The sequence below is a fragment of the Mesocricetus auratus genome, unplaced genomic scaffold (assembly GCF_017639785.1).
Source record: "Mesocricetus auratus isolate SY011 unplaced genomic scaffold, BCM_Maur_2.0 Super-Scaffold_100029, whole genome shotgun sequence".
Taxonomy (NCBI): Eukaryota; Metazoa; Chordata; class Mammalia; order Rodentia; family Cricetidae; genus Mesocricetus; species Mesocricetus auratus.
In genome coordinates, this window is record NW_024429210.1 from 18,871,212 (window position 1) to 18,891,432 (window position 20,221).

The window sequence follows — 20,221 nt, forward strand, 5'->3', positions numbered from 1 at the left end:
ATGAGACTATGAATCCTTACTACCTTCTAAGGCATGAGACCCAAAAAGTCACTTTGGTTATGGTGTCTTAGCACAGCAATAAAAAGTGACCAAGACAGGAGATGGCGGGGGAAGTTGGTGATGTCTAGAGGTAGAGTGCTTGCGGAGCTGAGTGTAGTTCCCAGTTCTGAAAAAGAAAAAGGAAATCATTTCTCTTTGGTGAGCACTCTGGAGGATTTTATTTTGTGATTCTTCTTTGATCAGTTGTTTTTGATATATTTTATTTATTTTGTGTATGTGTGGGCACACGAATACCTAGGTGACTTGGGAAAGTTGGTTCTCTTCTTCCACCCTATGGCTTCCAGTGATCAAACTTAGTTCATCAGGCTTGGCAGCAAGTTACCTTTACCTATTATTTCATCTTGCAGCCCCTAAATCTTTTCTAATGCCATGACAAAACAGGTTCATTGCTTTTCAAATGTCCGAAATTGGTATAGTTTATTTTCTATGACCTTGTTGAGTTGGTTCTTTCTTGCCAGCTGAATTCATGTCTCCCTATTGCTTTCTTCCATAGTTATTTCACACTAGAATGAGACCAGGAGTTTTTTCTTTTTTAAAACCCATCTGCCAGAGGCTGGAGAGATGGCTCGGAGGTTAAGAGCACTGACTGTTCTTTCAGAGGTCCTGAGTTCAATTCCCAGCAACCACATGGTGGCTCACAACCATCTATAATGAGATCTGGTGCCCTCTTCTGGCGTGCAGGCTTACACGGAGGCAGAATGTTGTATATATAATTAGTAAATCTTAAAAAAAAAATCTGCCATGCCTTTAATCCCAGCATTCAAAAGCAGAGGCAGGTTCGAGGCCAGCTAAGGCTACATAGTGAGACCCACCATCTCAAAATAAAGAAAGAAAAGCCTACTCTGTATTGGGGTGGGGGGGGGGCGCAGAAGAAGTAGTATCTTAGATGTGGAAATACTCCCAAGTCTTAGCTACTTGAAGGATTGCTTGAGCTCAGACTTCAAGATCAACCTGGGCAACTTAGCAAGTTTCATCTCTTTATGTTTTCCCAGCATTTTTCTCATTTCTTTTTTTTTTTTTTTTTTTTTTTTTTTTGGTTTTTTCGAGACAGGGTTTTTCTGTGGCTTTGGAGGCTGTCCTGGAACTCGATCTGTAGACCAGGCTGGCCTTGAACTCACAGAGATCCGCCTGCCTCTGCCTCCCGAGTGCTGGGATTAAAGGCGTGCGCCACCAACGCCCGGCCATTTTTCTCATTTCTAAATCTTGTGATGTTTTGTTTAGTGTAGTCCTAACAGCTGTGGGTTATCCATTTATTTATACCAATATAGTTGGAGGGTGTTATAAGTACATTATCTAGGTTTGTATAACTGTCTTAAGTTACTTTTCTACTTTGACAAAGCACTGTGACGAAGACAACTTCTTTATAAAAGAGTTTATTACTGCTTACAGTTCCAGAGGATAAGTCCATGATCATCATGGTAGTGGGGTGTGGCAGCAGGCAGGCAGGGATGGCACCTGACCAGTAGCTCAGAGATGACATCACATCAAAAGCAAAAGTCAAGAGAGTGCTAATTTGGAATGGCATGTGTTTTTGAAGCCTCCAAGCCCATCTCGAGTAACTTAACTCTTCTGAATAGGCCACACCTAAACCTTTTCAAACAGTTCTACCAACTGGAGACCAAATATTGAAATCCATGACTTTTGGGGGCCATTTTCACTAAAACCAATGTAATAACCATATGATGTCCATGCAACAACAAAACAGCCTAATAACAAATTACTTACAATATACTTTTGATGACAGAATGTTTGTTCTTTGACATAACAATCACTTCTTGTCCTACTGTGATGCTTAGGATTTGGGGGGAGGGGGCAGAAAAAGGTAGATCAGTCAGTAAAGTGCTTTGCCATGCAAGCATGAGTGGGTCCCCAGAACTCATGTCTAAAAAAAACAAAACAAAAAACCTACCATGTATAATTCCAGTGCTGGGTTAATGAAAACAGGATATCTGTGTGAGTCTGTGAGACACCCTGTCTAAAAAAAGAACACACCTTTAATCCCAGTATTGGGAGGCAGAGGCAGATCTCTTTGAGTTCAAGACCAGCCTGATCTACATATCAAGTTCTGGAGTTCCAGGACAGCCAAGGGCTCCATACAGAGAACCTATCTCAGAAAAACAACCAAAAAAAGAAAAAAGGGAATAGAGGAAGATGCTGGCATTAGGCTCATACACAATTGCACACACAAACACATGTACAAAGAATACAAATTTGTGTAGCAGTTAACCTGATACTAAGTCACTTTATGACATTGTTCTCAGGACTTGTGAAAAGTTGCATGCTAAGTTACTGCTTATGCTTTTTCCAGGAAGAGTTTCTGTTTAAAGATTGAAATGAGTTTTAGGGTCACATGTTCAGTGATCTTATGTGTCTGATCAACCTATTGATTTATACCCAGAGCTAAAATAGAATGGTAATAGTGAACAGAGTGTCTCTCTCTGCCTGGGTCATCGTCCCTCCCTCCCCACCTTGACCTGTGACCTCTGTGTGTGCGTGTGGTTCACTCTGAATATTTTCAGAACTTTGGAAAACAGAAACAAAAATCTTTTAGTATTCTGTGCTTTATTTTTTGTTTTTTTTTTTTAAATTGTGCTCTGATTTTGTCCCTTCAGTTGGTGTGTTTGTCTTATATCAAGGCCTTACAGAGCATATTTTCTTTCAGGATATACTTCTTATTAATGTGGTGATTGAACAAATGATCTGTGATACTGACCCTGAGCTAGGAGGTGCAGTTCAGTTAATGGGACTTCTTCGTACTCTAATTGATCCAGAGAACATGCTGGCTACAACTAATGTAAGAACTCACACTGAATTAAAGAGTGTTGGCCTTATCAGTCTTAAATGTTTTTTAGTAAGATTTTTAGAATCCACAAATACTTTAGTAAGTATTTGTATTTAAAGACCAATGGTATTCTTACAATTAATTTTCAGTATATACAACCTTCTTAATTGTTCGACTCCTTTTTGATATTACCTTTTTCCTTTATTTGTTGTGGGTAAAGGGTATGCCATGGGGTATGCATGGAGGTCCAAGGTTAACTTGCAGGTATTAGCTCTGCTGCTACCACATGGGAGCCACGGTCAAACTCAGGCTTGGTCATAATTGGCAGCAGTGCTTTTATTTGCTGAATCCTCACTGGCCCAGGAATATTAATTAGATTAGGAATTTAGTTTTTGTTCCTTGGCTTCTATATGATGACTAATTTTTAAGTGTACAGTATAATTTTTTTTTAGTATCTATGTATCCATGACTGTCTGGAACTTGCTCTGTCTGGAGCATGACTGTCTGGAACCTCAAACTTACAGAGATCCTCCTGAGTGCTGGAATTAAAGGTATATACCACCACGCCCAGCCTTTAATAATAATTTTTTTAAAACTCCAATCTTAGATTATTTTTCTTTCTCTATTTTTATTATTTATTTATTTATTTTTGTTTTTTATTTTTTGTTTTTCGAGATAGGGTTTCTCTGTATTGTTTTGGAGGCTGTCCTGGAACTCTTGTAGACCAGGCTGGCCTTGAACTCACAGAGATCCGCTTGCCTCTGCCTCCCAAGTGCTGGGATTAAAGGCGTGCGCCACCAGCGCCCGGCTTTCCTTTCCTTTCTTTTTTATTTATTTATTTGTTTGTTTATTTATCACATATACAGTGTTCTGCCTGCATGCCAGAAGAGGGAACCAGATTGAATTGTAGATGGTTGTGAGCTACCTACCATGTGGTTGCTGGGAATTGAACTCAGGACCCCTGGAAGAGCAGTCAGTGCTCTTAGCCTCTGAGCCATCTCTCCAGCCCCTAATAATAATTTTTAACACTAGTCTTTAAGTAACACTGGACTGTATCATAAGATAGTAAGCAGGGCAGCAAATTTTATTTTACATGGTCTTATCATGATAAAAAGCAAGAAAATTGATGTAAACCAAAGGGTTTTAGGGACTATGTTTTTTGTTTTGATTTTTTTGGTTTTTAGAGACAGCGTTTCTCTGTGTAGCCCTGGCTGACCTAGAATTCACTCTGCAGACCAAGCTGGCCTTGAATTTACAGATATCTGCCTGCCTCTGCCTCCCAAGTGCTGGCATTAAAAGTGTGTGTCACCACTGACCACAAGACCCAAGGTTCTTACATGAAAGGCTCAAGGAGTATTCCAAAAGATTAATAGTGGTTATTTCAATCTGAAAGACCATTTTCTTTCCTTAGTAAAATTCCCTAATAATTAGAGAATGTGTAAATTATTTTGAAACTGTTTTAAGCTGGTTGGCCCAATTATTTTATAAATTGGTAGAAATTAGGGATTGTTTTCGAAATTACAACTTTTAGTCTTTAAGGAACAGACTTGAGTTTCATCTTTTTACTCATTAACCTGATAAATTGCTTCAGTGGAGGGCTGGAGAGATGGCTCAGAGGTTAAGAGCATTCAATGCTCCTCCAGAGGTCCTGAGTTCAATTCCCAGCAACCACATGGTGTCTCACAACCATCTGTAATGAGATCTGGTTCCCTGTTCTGGCATGCAGGCATACATGCAGACAGAACACTGTATACATAATGAATAAATAAATCTTTTTTTTTTTAAATGGTTTCAGTAGTTTTTCAGATTTGGATAGGCAATGAAATGTAGGGTGTTGATGCCTCTCCACCATCCTCCTTTCCTCCCCCCCACACACACTTGGGGATGAACCCAAAACCCTACACATACTAGTCAAATACATAAGCACCGAAGTACCTTTGCCAGTCCTCAGGCTCCAAATTTTAATCACCTAAAACATTTACAATCATAATCCTAGGGGCTGGAAAAGTAAGAGCATTTGCTCTCTTATAGAAGAACAGAGTTCAGTTCCCTGCACCCATGTTAGGCAGTTTACAGTCACCACAGAATCCATGTGTACGCACACACACACACACATTCATGCATGTGAATGAAAATAATTTTAAAATCAATCCTCACATCTTCTAAGTATCCGTTGCATTGCTGCTAGTGTGACCATCATGTTCAGTAGATTGCTCTATTCTTCATTACACTTCAGATTGCCAGCATCTTTTAAAAATAGTTGTTCTGTATTTCGTTGGAAAATCTGTTTCTACTTTTTTTTTTCACTTTCATTTTTTAGTGTCTAGTATGAATTATTAGGCTCCATACCTGTGGAATTCAGATTGAAGTATATGTATCTAAGTCTGCATATTTGATTCTAAGTAGTTTGGGATTCCTTCACTGTATCTTAAAGCACTGTTGATAGAGTATGACCTTCACTGCCAATTTTTGAAGCTGTTTCTTAAACATTTCAGAAAACTGAGAAGAGTGAGTTTTTAAATTTCTTCTACAACCATTGCATGCATGTCCTCACAGCTCCACTTTTGACCAACACATCAGAGGACAAATGTGAGAAGGGTAAGTTCTCGTATTTATTTGCCTATGGCAGCCATAAAGTATTATACGTGGTGCTTTATATGATAGGGAAAGATTTAAAGTGCAATATGAACTCAAAATTGTTCTTGTCTGTGGGTGTATTTGGTAAGAACTGTCAATGGAGAATTTGTGGGACAAAGGTTTTCTTCCTTGTATGTAGTTTTTGTTGCTTCTCCATATTTGTTGCATAAGTTACATTCATAACTTATGACAAATTCTAGTTTATGAATGAAAGTGGGATGGAGACAGATAGTGTTGAAGCAATGTGAGTAGAGAACTGTTTGGGCATTTGTGGCTTTATAGATCCAATTTGGCAGCAATTTTTGGCTTGTTATACTAGCCAACTAAGAGGATGCAGGGGCCAGATGTGGTGGCAACAGGCCTTTCAGTACTAAATTCAAGGATAGTCTTAGCTATGAGTACCTGTCTTAAAAGAGATGGGGCATCAGTCAAGACAATGTTTCTGGAATTACTAAAAGTTACAACATAAACATACCTCATTTAATAACTCTTAATTGCTTTCTGATTATAAACCCTAAAGAGCATTTCACATTTACATGATGAGTTCAGTACTGTTACTACATTACTTACAATAGAAAAATGAACAAATTGTAGAGTATCTATATAATGAAAGATTGCAGTTAAAATCATTGAAATGAATTTTGATGTATCAACCTAATTATTAAAAATGCAAAGTTTCGGGGAGGTGGTGGCATACACCTTTTAATTCCACCACTCGGGAGGTAGAGGCAGGTAGATCTCTATGAGTTCAAGGCCAAAAACTGTCTTGGTGGTAGGGAGCAGAGTTAGGCAACTTTAAAAAAAATAAAACAACGTGTTCCAAAATTTTTTTGTCGTCATATGTAACTTAAAATAATGCATTTTCATGTTCATTTTAACACATACCATATGTAAATATATTGCTAATACTGTTAATAGATATTTATGTACGGCCTGCTGGCTTTATCAAAGTGAACTTAACCTACTTTTCTGAGTAAAAAATAATGTATATTGGAATTTTCTGTGAGCCATTTCACCTTCTCAGTCCCACTATACCACAACCTGAGTTCTTAAGGATATGCCTGAGAGTTTTGTAGTCTATACTGGCTTGCTCATGTGGTCTGTGTAATGTATTCGTTTTCTGTTTCACATTTGATTTAAGTTTACTGTTTTTTTCTTCCATCTATTTTTTATTTATATATGCATGTCACTTTCAGCTCCCTCTCCCTCCCTTAAGTTTACTTCTGTTGAGATTGTTCATAGTGATATCCAGGTTCCTTAGGTATTTTAAGTCTTGCATAGATAGTATTCTGAATATTAGCACTTTAACCATTCTTCTTCCTGTGTACATTTGTTTCAAGATTTCCCCAGTTGTAAATAATGCTCCTGTGTGTATTCTTGCATTTCCCCGTGCAAATGAGCATGTATGTGCTCTAGAAAATATCCTTTCACCAGGTACATATTTTTAAGCATTAACACGTTATTAATGTATGTTGCTTGAAAACCAGCATTTTGTGGGTTTTTTTTTTATGCAATGCAGAAACACGTCCTAATTGTTGAATAAAACAAAGAAAAATACGTGTCTGCCTCACCTGTTTTTTTAATCTCACTTTTTTATAACAGTGCTTTCACTGTTACTATTTTATTTGTCTCTGAAATTTGTGAGACAACATTTCTCTGTGTTAACAGCCCTAGCTGTTCTGGAATTCACTCTAGACCAGGCTGACTTCCAACTCACAGAGGTCAGTCTCCCTCTGCCTCTAGATTGTTGGGATTAAAGATGTGCACCACTATGCCTGGTTCACTACCTCTGCACCTAATTCTGTAAAAGATATGTAATATTCAACCAAAGCAAGCAACTCAGTGGTTGTTGTTAAATTAAAAAGAAATTATGATTGAGGGTGTTTATATATTTTGAAATATTAGGAAAATGTAAGATATTGTTAACTGAAGTAGTTGATTTTAATTTTTCTTTTAAAGATAATATACTTGGATCTAACAAAACCAATACAATTTGCCCTGGTAAGTATAAATATATATTTTATGAGTATAAATTATGAGGTTTTTCTTAATTAGCGTATCGTGTATATATGTAGATAAAATAAACTTTTTTAACGTAAAAATAAAATCCAAGCATAGATTTGCCCTTTTATTATAAGGAAGAAAGTCTACTTTCCAACTATAAAAGATGTAAATCTGTTGTTTTGACATCGTTTTGAGTAATCAGGATCTGTAAGTTGATAATTTAGTTTTTATATTTTAGATGTAATTGGTTACACTCCCTTAGGATCCACCTCTATCACAGTGCTGTACTTGTCTGTGGGCCTTCATCTGTGCCGTTTGCTTCTCTTTAGAATATGCATTGAAGGTGTGTGCATTTAGCCTTGCACTCTTTCTACCAAGCTCATCAAGGCCCTGGGAGAAACAACAGGAACCTCTAGGAGAGCTTCCGCAGGAGATTGATTAAAGTGATTTCTTGACTTAAGATAGAAAGGGGAAACAATGGAATGAACAGTACAGATCACTGTTTTAAAATATCTTTTGTGTGGAGCTGGGAAGATGGTTTAGCACATGAGCCTGGAGCCCTCTGTTCATCCCCAGAACCCACATAAAGATGGATTTTATCCCATACATCACACTCACACACAACAATACCCTTTAAAACTTCTGGAGATGGTTCAGCAGTTAAGAGCACATTCTGCTCTTGTGCAGAAGACCTGATTTCACTTTCCAGCACTGGTTTCATAGCTCAAAATGCCAATAACTTAATCTTCAAAGTATGAGACTCCCTCTTCTGTCCTTCAAAGGTACCTGCACTCATATGCACAAACCCACACAAATATACATATACTTAAAATTAAAAATAACAAATCTTGCATAATTAAAATTAAAAAATAAGAAACTTATAATTAAAGACTAGTTATAATTTTGCCTTTGGTATACTGGCTGGTTCAGAACTTAGTTTGGAGTAACTAAGACTCTTTTCTTGCAATTGACATAAAAACAGAGTTTGAAGTACCAGAGTTTTGTGTGTTTGAAGGCCATTCCGTTAATTAAAAGAATGCTGCATTACTTCTAGGAGTTCATCCTCACAAATGTTTGTGTGGTCTACAGAGGCTCTTTTCTTCCAGAGAAGCAGAGTTCAGTTCCTAGCACATACATTACACGGTTCACAGCTGCCTGGAATACCCACTCCAGGGAACCCACATCTTTCTTCATCTGGCCTTCATGGGCTCCTGTAAATGTGTGGCATAAACACACACATGGGGTGGGGGTGTGGAGACTTAAATGTGTAATGTTCCTGTTGAGATCAAATATTTGTACTAGGTGGCGTTGATTGTGTCAACTTTTTATTTGACTGCGATTCTGTAATTTCCTCTCAGAGTAGTGTTTCTTTTCTAAAACATTATAAAAATAATATGTATATTAAGTCCTTAGTAGATGTTAAAGTTTGATGTACAGTCATTTCATGAAGCAGGGTATCTAAAAGATTCACCAAAAAGGTAGCTTCGGTGATCTGAATGGCATGAGCTGGTGTATTCAAGATGGTTACTGATAAAATCTCAGGGAAATAGTTTTTGTTTAATACTTAAATAGCAAAAAAATAACATTTTCTTAAAGATGGATTTTGTGTAATGTTAAATTGCATTGGGACTGTCAGGCAGTAGTTGGTAAAGGAGCCTGCATGTAGGCCTCTCTTCTGGTCCCCAGACCCCACTCCTAAGAACTGTCCTCTGCAACCACACTAGTACTCCCATGCTCACAAACAAATTTAAAAGAAATTTGCATTCAGCCACTTCAGGCAACAACTTTTGAGCCTTTCCTCTTTGGTGTGCCATTTCACGGATTTGCTTGTATTTGCAATGATAGCACTAATTAAGAATACTTTGCGAGGAAAATGTCAATGTGACAGGCTGTATTATCACATTTGTAGATTTACATGGAGCTTTTATTTATTCATCTATTTACTTATTTATTTATTTGTATTCACTTGTTTGTTTGCTGATCTATCGAGACAGGGTTTCTCTGTGTAGCCCTGACTGTCCTGGAACTTACTAGGCTGGCTGGCTTTGGACTCACAGAGATTCGCCTGCCACTGCCTCCCTAGTGTTGGGATTAAAGGCGTGCGCCGCCACCGCCATGCTGAGCTTTTCTTTCTGTTACTACAGTCTACATATATAAAAGCAATATGTATTTATGTACCCTTTTTAAATTATACAAAATGTACTTTTATTCTAAGATATAGGATGTATTTATTCTCTTTGGGTGTATTACATTTGTTCTCACTAGATATCTTTCTTTTGTAGATAATTATCAAACAGCACAGCTACTTGCCTTAATTTTAGAGTTGCTCACATTTTGTGTGGAACATCACACATACCACATAAAAAACTACATCATGAACAAGGACTTGCTAAGAAGAGTTTTGGTGTTGATGAATTCAAAGCACACTTTCTTGGCCTTGTGTAAGTAACAATTTAATGATCATTTTTGTAAAAATGGTTTAAGAAATACTTTTTAGTAGAGGTAAGTGCCAGTTCCCCATATAAAGTCATCTGCTTATTAGCAGTATGTGATGTTATGAGATGGCTGAGAGAACCCACTGCTTCTGCTTTGTATTCTGTGGTTTCCTGTATGCATATTGCTTACACTTAGATTGCATTGGATTGCCGTATGTTGTGTTGGAATACCATATGCAGCAACAACATTGCTTGATAGAACTGTTGTGCTATGTTGGAGCTTCATCAAACTATCAAACCCACAAACTATTTATGTGTGGGTGAGTGCACGCTTTTACCTCAGACTCATTATGTAGCCATGGGTGGCCTTGATTTTTCTGATATTGCTTCCTTCACCCCTGAGTACTGGGATTACAGACCAGTGTTATCATATCTGATTTATGCACCTCTGGGTATTGAACTGAGGCCATTGTGCATGCCAGGCAACTCTACCAGCTGAGTGACTATGCCATCCTTGTTTGTTACTCTTAATCCCCCATCCTCCTTTATTTTTAGGTCCTTAAAATAGCCAGTGTTGGTGGGATTTGGTGGCTCACATCTGTAAAACCATCTGGTTTTGTTTTGTTTTATCCTTGTACTAATGTACAATGTATTCAGAGGGTTTTACCTTTATGAAAATTAATTGAACTAGTACATTTCTCTATCCTTCACTACTACAAATTATTTAGTATTAATTTTTTCTTCCTAATGATAGCTAAATAACATTTCATAGTGTGATTTCTACTGTTTACCACCTAAAGCATAGATTACAGAATTGCTTTTGCTTCTACACCCCATTCCCAACTATACTGTGTCTAGTACAAAAATCTTTTACACTAATGTATTTCTGTAAGATTACAATAGTAGGATTGCCAGGCAAAATGTTTGTGTACTTTTCATATATTCTTTTTAAATTTTACCATCTGCCTACCTACTGGGTTACTTTCCCAAAAGCTGAGGCCTGTGGCAGGTTCCCAGCACCTATTGTGCTACACTAATAGTTAGGTACATGATTGACTGACTGACTGACTTTCCAGGTGGATGATTGGTTGACAGACAGACAGACAGTCTTTCCCAAAAGCTAAAGCACTTGGCATTTTCCCAGCATCCTGTAATGCCGGATGGATGGATGGATGGATGGATGGATGGATGGATGGATGGATGGATGGATGGGGGGAGTGGAGGAGGGAAGGCACAGGGCCTCACTCTGAAGTCCTAAGCTAGCTTGGAATGTATTATGACAGTCCTGCTTCTGCCTGGTACTGAAATTATAGTCAAACCACTACTCACAAAAAGAAAAATGCCCCAGCTTACAAGTCATAACCCCAGAGAAGCTTGAACTGTCTTCCAGAAACAGATGGAAGCAGATGTAGAAATCCACAACTAACCAATGGGCCAAGCTCCTGGAGTACAATCCAAGTGAAGGAGGAGCGATAAAATAAACAAAGGAGTCAAGACCATGATGGGGAAACCCACAGAATCAGCTGACCCCAGCTAGTGAGAGATCACTGACTCAGGTCTGACAAATAGGGAACCTGCATAAGACCGAACTAGTCTCTCTTAATATAGGTGGCAATCGTGTGGACAGTATATGAGGCTGCTGGCAGTGGATCCAGCATCTAACACTAGACATGGGCATGCTGGTGGATAGGTGCCTTGGTCCTGTCCCAAGGAGATGATGGGACAGACTTAGACTTCCTAGGGGAGACCTTACCCTCTCCTTGGAGCAGATGGGAGGTGGGAGCAGGAGGAGAGGAGGGAGGGGAACTGGTGTTGGATTGTAAAAAATAAATTAATTTAAAAGAAAAAGTGTAAAAGAGATGCTATTTTTTGGGTGAGAAATGCTTTCAAGTCAGGGTTTCTCTCTGTAACAGCCCTAGCTATCCTGGAACTCACTTTGTAGACCACACTGGCCTCAAACTGAGAGATCCACCTGCCTCTGTCTCCCAAGTGGTGGGACTAAAGGTGCGCAGCGCTATGCCTGGCAATATTGTTAATTTTTGAAATTGTTCTCCAGTGATGAAAATGTGTTGTATAGTCTTGTCCTAATTTGCATTTCCCCTGATAGAATATTTCCCTATAGCAACTTAATTTATATATATTTTTGGAAATAGTCTCATGTAGCCCAGCTGATCTCAAACTATATGGTTATGGATGATCCTTATACTTCTGCCTCTACCTTCAAAATATTGGGATATAGGTCTGAGTCATCTTGTTCAGCCTAATTTGTATTTTCATCTGTTGTGAACTGAGAGTTATCTTTTTTATAGAACGTTTTCTGCATTAATTTTAGGAGGAGATGTTCTAGTCTTACTTGCCTTTTGTTGATGTTTTCCATGTAACTTTTAAAAACAAAATCTTTATTGGGGCTGGGAAATGGGTCAGTTAAGACTTTCATGTGAGCTCCAGGACTTGAATTTGATTCCTAGAATACATGTGCAGGGTTGGTGGTGTGCACATTTATAATTCTACTATATTTTTTCCATAAAAGGAACTGCCACTTCTATGCAGTAAACTAACAAAACACTTGTACCTTATTTCTGTAATCTCTACTACTTAATCTCATCAGATGTAATAATGACAATGTTGTCATTTTTTTTTTCCTATGGAAGGTTAAAAGACTGCCTTTTGAGTTTTCCCCATTAATTTACATATTTTTCCTGGTTATCTGTAGACATTTATTCTTTAATGATAACATAAAAGATGTATCCAAAACTTATTTGGAGTTACATTTATTTGTAGACTAATTTTGAAAGGATTATGTTCTCATGTTAGGTTTTCCATAAATAACCCTTTAGATACTTGCATATTATGCCTATTAATGTCGGTATATCTTGTTGGATGAGATTCCAGTATGTGAGTCTTTGTATTGTTTCAGGCTCTCCATCATTATAATGATACCAAACTATAGTTTGCAAGTCTTTTGGTTCATTCAGCAGCAGCATATGAGTTTGTGTACTCAGACCTTTTCCAGGGTGTGTATATGTAAAGGGAAGTTTGTTAGTTAAAGTATCAACACATAAAAATATAGGATAAAAGTTGTGCAATAGTATTGCTAATTTCATTTAAGTAGTAAAAGCTAATTAAAGAAGGGAATGGTATTTTTAATTAAAAATGTGAAATGCCAAGTTATAGTCCTTAGTTATTACTCTTGATTTTTGTTAGCAGATGCAATGTGATCTACCATAGTTCATACATAATTGGCAAACAAGGAAATAATTTCATAATGTGAAAGCATATTGATTCACAAGTGAGTGTTTTGAGACAAAAGAAGCAAGAGTAGTTGGAGATCTGTAGCCTTCATTGAAAAAGTTTAGATCTGTTACTGATAATCTCTTTGGTTGTATTTCAGTCAAAATCAAAAGCAAACACCTGCTTCCATACATGGTATTCCTCCCCTGGAAATGTAAGAAGCTGTCCTACACCTATGCCCATTTGGCCCCCAGTTCAGAGCTTTCTATACTGCACCCACTATCTTTGCTTTATGTCTTACTAGCATTGTCATTCTATTGATCCTGGGGTTTGTTGTTGTGTTTTTACTATTGTGTGTGTGCATGGTGTTAGAGAGTAAGTTTGTGGAGTCAGTTCTTTCCTTCCACCTGGGTATTGAATTCTGGTCCCCAGGCCCTAATGCACTGAGCCAATCCAGTTATCATTCCTCAACTTGTTGTTCTTGCTTGTCAGAGTATTATTTTACTTTTTATTTTGGTAAAATTCGTGCATTGCTTTATAATAAAAATAGCTGTAAAATAATTTTGGTAAATTCATTAACCCCTTTTTACATTTTTTTAAATTAGGTGCTCTTCGCTTTATGAGGCGGATAATTGGCCTTAAGGATGAATTTTATAATCGTTACATCACCAAAGGAAATCTTTTTGAACCAGTTATAAACGCCCTTTTGGATAATGGAACTCGGTACAATCTATTAAATTCAGCTGTTGTTGAATTGTTTGAATTTATAAGAGTGGTAAGTTTATATTAAAGATCTTAGTAATCATATGTAAACAAGTAGTTATTTTATATAAAAGTAAAATTGCATATAACCAAATTGACTTTTCATTCCTAGTTTCCTGAAATTGTTTATTCCATATGTCTTAGAATCTATTTCTAATAAACTGAAAATTTAAAGGCCACCTACTTTCTTATTCTTCCTTGGAAATGGCTACTAGTTGAATGACAGTATTTGGATGGCTCTTTGGGATGGGTCACTGTTGATGATCATGTATAGGTTCTTCTCTGTCACCACCAAGACACTCTCCAAACCACTGTTGACAATGAGAACATTTAAAGGTGAAATGCAAGTCTTGTAATACATAGTTGCTCAGTTTTCTTGGAGAAATGTTTTAGGACCATGTGTGGCATGTTGAACATTTCAGTCAAGCAAGACATCCTTGTGATCTATTGTGAAGCAGCGGTTTTTTATTATATGAGTAATGATTAAAAAAATACAAAACTAAATTTTTTTCTTTAGTAGAATTTTTTACAATATGTCTAAACAGTAGGATAGAATTTTTAAATTTTGAGGATGAGAGAATTAGAAAGTTAAAAGTAGTCCAACTGCCTTTTGTTAAGGTTGAGGGAACTGAGGTAGCAAAAAAGACTGTTACCCTGTTGAAGCATCTGAACAACTGAAGTGTTCCAGTACCTTCAGAGGGATTTTTCTCTTAAGGAGGTCTGGAGAAAACAGTGCACAGGTCATCAAGATGGGCTGTTACTATAGTCATCCAGATGGGCTGTTACTATAGTCATCGAGATGAGCTGGTTACTATTGTCAGCACAATAAATCCACCTCTTGTGCATCCAGAAATACTTGTCTTTTCACATCAAGGACCGGGCTAGTGAAAAGAATATGAACGGGAAAACTAAAAACTCATTCTCCTTTTGTTTCTTAACATTTGCTGTTCCTGTAAAGATTATTTAGCTAACTAAATTATTTTTCTAAGAGTGGCCACTTGCCAGGAGAAGTGTAGGTTAGCCTTGGGAGACAAGCAACATAGTCAGTTACCTGAGCTGCTGTCTGTCCTGCTGCCTCTCATGAGCTTTCTGTGGACTTGGATCATTTTCTCTTTAGCACTTCGGTGAGACACTGATAAGATGAATTGGGCTCCCACCTCTCTCCCAATGCTTTTGGTAGAGTTTGCATTTTTTTCTGAAAACTGGATCATCAACCTTATTATGTGTTTGTTCCACTTACAACAGTGTAGACTTCCAGTCAGGTAGTTTGTCCAATTTGTATATATAGTATAATCGAAGGAATCTGGGCTTATTATCTGTTTAGGTAAGACTTACTCTATTTTGACAAGTTAAATAGGAAACCATTAACATTAACATTAATGAACATGTGGGCTTAATAGGTGTTTCCTGATAACTCAGCCTAAATTTTGTCTTTTTATAAAATGGGTGAGAATTATATGTAAAATTGTGGACGTATTCTTTAAATTATGAAGTACTGTATAAAGCATTAAGACATAAACTAAATCCATTGCTTTTCAAATGTTCCTTATAGCCCCCTAAAGGGCTCCAGTGAATTGCCTCTCCTTGTTCCAAGTTTTCTGTGGAGTCCTGTCCTGGCTCATGTATAAGGAATCTAGGACATTTATTTTTAGAAGGTGATTTTGAAAAACCTTTTTTGATCAACTTTGGAACTATTCAGTTTTTTTTATTTTGTCTTTTTTCTCAACAAGTATTATATTGTTTTGTAAATACAAATTTTGTGCCTATACAGGAAGATATCAAGTCTCTTACTGCACATATAGTTGAAAACTTTTATAAAGCACTTGAGTCGATTGAATATGTTCAGACATTCAAAGGATTGAAGACTAAATATGAACAAGAAAAAGACAGACAAAATCAGAAACTGAACAGGTATTGTTTAAGTGTATTAACATTTGTAGAAAGTAAAATTAAGTATGAAATTGTCCAGTTGAAATCTTAGCATGTGAAATTTTCTATATTAGTATAGCCTTTTATAAGAGGATCAACTGTCCTTCCTGTCCCATCCATTATAGATAACTTGATAGTGCATATAGTAACTGAAGATGGGTTCTTAATTTAGTATGCAACATGCAAAAATATTTGATGAGTTCTCTGACTACATTGTACGTGATGACTGAGATTATTTGATATATTGTACATCATAGCTTAACAGTATTTAGTTCGTCTTGGTTTATTTATCCTTCCCAAACTTTATCTGGGCATGGCCTTGTAGTTATTATTCAACATCTCTAACACATTTCTTACAGTGTACCATCTATATTGCGTAGTAACCGATTTCGCAGAGATGCAAAGGCCTTGGAAGATGATGAAGAAATGTGGTTTAATGAAGATGATGATGAAGAAGGAAAGGCAGTTGTGATACCAATTGAAAAATCTAAGACTGAAGATGATTTTCCAGATAGTTATGAAAAATTTATGGAGACTAAAAAAGGTACTAAGATCCTGAATTTTCATATAGTACTGACTTTCTTAGTAAAACAATCAGACAGCCTCAGCACCACGAACGCACGCATACCTGCCTGCCTACCTACCTGTTTGGGAAAGTCTGGCCAAGGTTTGTAAAACAAACACATTATTTTAGGTGTTCATATTTAAAATGTTTTCCTTGAAAGATGATGTCTTTGATGTTATTCATTTTGGGTTTAAATGTTTTCAGTTTATAATATTTAAAGCAAAGTCTCAATGTATAGCCTTGTTCTAGCCTAGAGCTTACAGTTTCCCAATCTCAGCTTCTCAAATGCTATAATCACTGTGTGTGCCACCACACTTGTCCTCTTTTAGCGATTTGTTATCTATTTATGCTTCTCTAAGCAGACCAGTCTTGGCTTTGTTTCTTTATGAAAATTTCATAGAGGATTTTTATTATGATTAAATTATTTGAGTGTTTCTATTATTATTAAGTAACTGAGACTGCTTAGAGCAATCAACCTCTCATGTTTACAGCTGAGTGAGTGAGCTCAAAGAAGTAACTTTGTTCTTTGAAAGTTCACCATTTTTTTAAAGTTGCTTAAGAAGGATTTAATAGGGGGAAGCTGGAATGTACCTGTAACCCCAGCATTCTTAAACTAAGGCTGTAGAAGCACTGTGATATTGGCCAGGCATAGGAACACCCTGCCTCCAAAATAAACCCTGGTATGGTGGCACCCTCTCTTAATCCCGACACTCAAGAGGTAGAGGCAGGCGGATTAGAAGTTGAAGGTGATCCTCAGGCACTACCTCAAAGGGGGAAGGGGCTTATTTTCCTACTTGTTGTATAAAACTAAGATGTTGCTTGTATTTTTCAAGAGAAATAATCAGTGTTCTTAAGAACACCGACCTGCTAATATTCTGTGAATGATTAATAGAAATTTATATGTTGTAAGGCAACATTATCTCTTGGACTTTGTTTTGGTTTAGTTATTCAAGACAGGGTTTCTCTGTGGCTTTGGAGGCTGTCCTGGAACTAGCTCTTGTCTTGGACATATTTTTAATGTGGCTTATTCTGCACGCACTTCTTCTTAGAAAACTTATTCAGTTGTCTTAGTATCTTTTTTTTTTTTTGTCAGCCAATCAACAATCTAACTCATTTCCTATTCGTCAGTACCATGAATACCACCCAAGAAGGGCAGAGAACTTATTGGTGTTCTAAGGAACATTATTGGCTATTTATTTATGTAATTGCTAGAGCTTGAACACAGGACCTTGAGTGTGGTTGGCTAGTGCTTTTACCACTAAACTATCCACTAAGCTAGATCCTAAAATAGGTGCTTTTTTTTTTTTTTTTTTTAAGCAAACTCTTTTTCCTTCCGTCAGTAGATACTATCCTCAGTTTAAAAGAAGTGTGCTGTTTGGGAATGTGCTAACAGAACAGTAGCCAGTCTTGAAAGGGGTTTGGACACTTATACTCTAGAAGAAATAAGTAAAGGAATTTGGAATTTTTAGGGAGTAAGAGACTAGGATACTTAATAGTTGTCTTGGGGCATTTGAAGTGGTGACTTGTGATGGGTCAAGAACTACAGAATCGGTGAGTGGGAAGACAGTAACAGAAAGCAGACTGCTAATAACTTTCCAAGTAAACATTTAGATAAAGCAGTAGACCTTCTACTGTAAGGCCAGTTCTGCTCTTTGAGGTTCCTAAGATCCTGATCAACAAGAATATTGTACATATCTTGTACTCTCCAAAAGCAAAGCAAAGTTGTATGCTGTCACTTTGCATTGATTTAGCAATATTTAATACAGGCTCAATTTTACTTTTGCCTTAGCAAAAGAAAGTGAAGACAAGGAAAACCTTCCCAAAAGGACATCTTCTGGTGGCTTCAAATTTACTTTCTCCCATTCCCCCAGTGCTGCTAATGGAACAAACAGTGCAAACAGTAAGTCTGTGGTGGCTCAGACAACATCAGCAAGTTCAAATGGGTCCTCTTCCAAAACTACAAACTTGACTGCATCAGTGACAGCCACTAAGGTACGTGAAAGAAGCCCTACACATAAACTTTGCCTTCATCTGTAAAACTACTGTTTACTGAAGATGATTTAGATAAAAGTTTCAAAGAATGAAAAGTTGTGTTGTCCTTAGAACCTGACTCATAACATTATTTGCAAACTCTTGAGGTTTACCTTGCATATCTCAGAAAGTTTAGACTTAAACATTTTTTCCTTCTGTTGCTAGGATTTTTGTTATATTAAAGCACTGTTGGTCATTTTATTTAACTAAAAGTTATAACATGTGAGCATATTCCCCCTCTCTCCTCACCCTATGTTGTCCCATTTAAGTTGGTTCCATCACTTCACTGATCTGTTAGTGTTGTACTTTTAAATATTTTGTTTAATAAATTATTAATGGAATGTCTTTATACACGTTGTTAAATTCCTCTTCAAAGATTTATACCAGGTTTTGTTCCTATGAGCAGTGTATGAATATACCTGGTGCAGGGCAACATTAACAGTATTGTTAAAATTATTTTAATCTTCACCAGTTGTTTAAGGGTATTTCTATAATATCTCTTTTCCCATTATGTATCTACTAACAGTAGTAAGGTTGAATTTACTCTTCTGTGTTTTGTCTTTTCATGGTACCTTTTAAAATTGATTTAAATTTTTCTTAATTTGAATGATTTTTTTCAGTTAAGGGTATTAGACTTTCTATAATTTTCATCACAAATGTATTTCTCATTGGTTTAATGCTATAAGCAAGTTTTAAAATTTTATTTTTTATTTTTAAATTTAAATTAGAAACAAGGTTGCTTCACATGTCAATCCCAGGTCCCTCTCAGTTTTCCTCTCCTCCTCCCACACCCTCCCACCAACCCCCCATCCTCTCCCCCAGTCCCCACTCCTTTCCCAAGGGAGGGTGAGGCCCTCCATGTGTCCATAGTCTGTCATTTCATCCATGGCAGGGCCTAGACCTCCCCCCAAGAGTCTAGGCTGAGAGTGCATGGGCACCCAAAGTCCATTTTTATGCCAGGGATAAATACTTATCTACTACCCAAGGCCCCACAAGTTTTAAACTTTACAGTTTTCATTTTATGAGACTATCTTTTTCCCCCCCAAGAAGGCATTACTCTCTTTTAGAAGTACAAATACAGGACAACTTCTGCTACAGGGGTAGGTGAACAAAATATAAGGATATGTTAACATGGCATAAACTTGAGTCAATCTGAGCAGTAATATTCATTGTCTTAGGATTTCTGTTCCTGTGAAGGGACACAATGACCAAAACAACTCTTACAAAGAAAGACATTTAGTTGGGGCAGCTCGCCTATAGTTTCAGAGATTCAGTCCATTATCAAGATGGGAAGCATGGCGACATGCAGGCAGATGTGGTGTTGGAATAATTTAGCTAAGAATCCTATATCTTAGAGGCAACAGGAAGTCAACTGAGACATTGAACAGTATGGTGAGCATAGGAAACCTCAAAGCCTGCCCTCACAGTGACATACTTCCCTCAACAAGACCATACCCACTCTTACAAAGCCACATCTCCTAATAGTGCCACTCCCTATGAGATTATGGGGACCAGTTACAGTCAAACTACCACAGACATTCAAAAAATCCAGCACCATATTAAAAATGAGCACTCATGAGGCAGAGGCAATTGGATGCCTGTAAGTTCAAGGCCAGCCTGGTCTACAGAGTGAGTTCCAGAATAACCAGGGCTACACAAAGTAACCCTATTTAAAAAACAATAAAAATTTTTAAAAATGGCCAGCATGGTGGCAGATTCCTTTAATTCCAGCACTCTAGAGGAGGAGGCAGAAACAGGTAATTTCTGTGCTTTTGTGAGTTCCAA

General features: G+C 37.2%; 1 protein-coding gene across 5 annotated transcripts in view; it reads left to right on the forward strand.

Moving 5' to 3' along the window:
- Nucleotides 1–20,221, forward strand: part of Ppp4r3b (protein phosphatase 4 regulatory subunit 3B) — a 51,220-nt gene that overhangs the window by 23,598 nt on the left and 7,401 nt on the right. The window contains exons 8-15 of one of the 5 annotated variants that reach the window (XM_040733226.1): nucleotides 2,723–2,854; nucleotides 5,338–5,440; nucleotides 7,439–7,480; nucleotides 9,766–9,924; nucleotides 13,755–13,924; nucleotides 15,683–15,822; nucleotides 16,200–16,507; nucleotides 18,195–18,397. In XM_040733226.1, the coding sequence (XP_040589160.1) occupies nucleotides 2,723–2,854; nucleotides 5,338–5,440; nucleotides 7,439–7,480; nucleotides 9,766–9,924; nucleotides 13,755–13,924; nucleotides 15,683–15,822; nucleotides 16,200–16,507; nucleotides 18,195–18,397 (1,257 nt within the window). The remainder of the gene's footprint in view (nucleotides 1–2,722; nucleotides 2,855–5,337; nucleotides 5,441–7,438; nucleotides 7,481–9,765; nucleotides 9,925–13,754; nucleotides 13,925–15,682; nucleotides 15,823–16,199; nucleotides 16,508–18,194; nucleotides 18,398–20,221) is intronic. The other 4 variants (XM_005070352.4, XM_013113600.3, XM_040733227.1 and 1 more) reach the window with 4 other exon arrangements.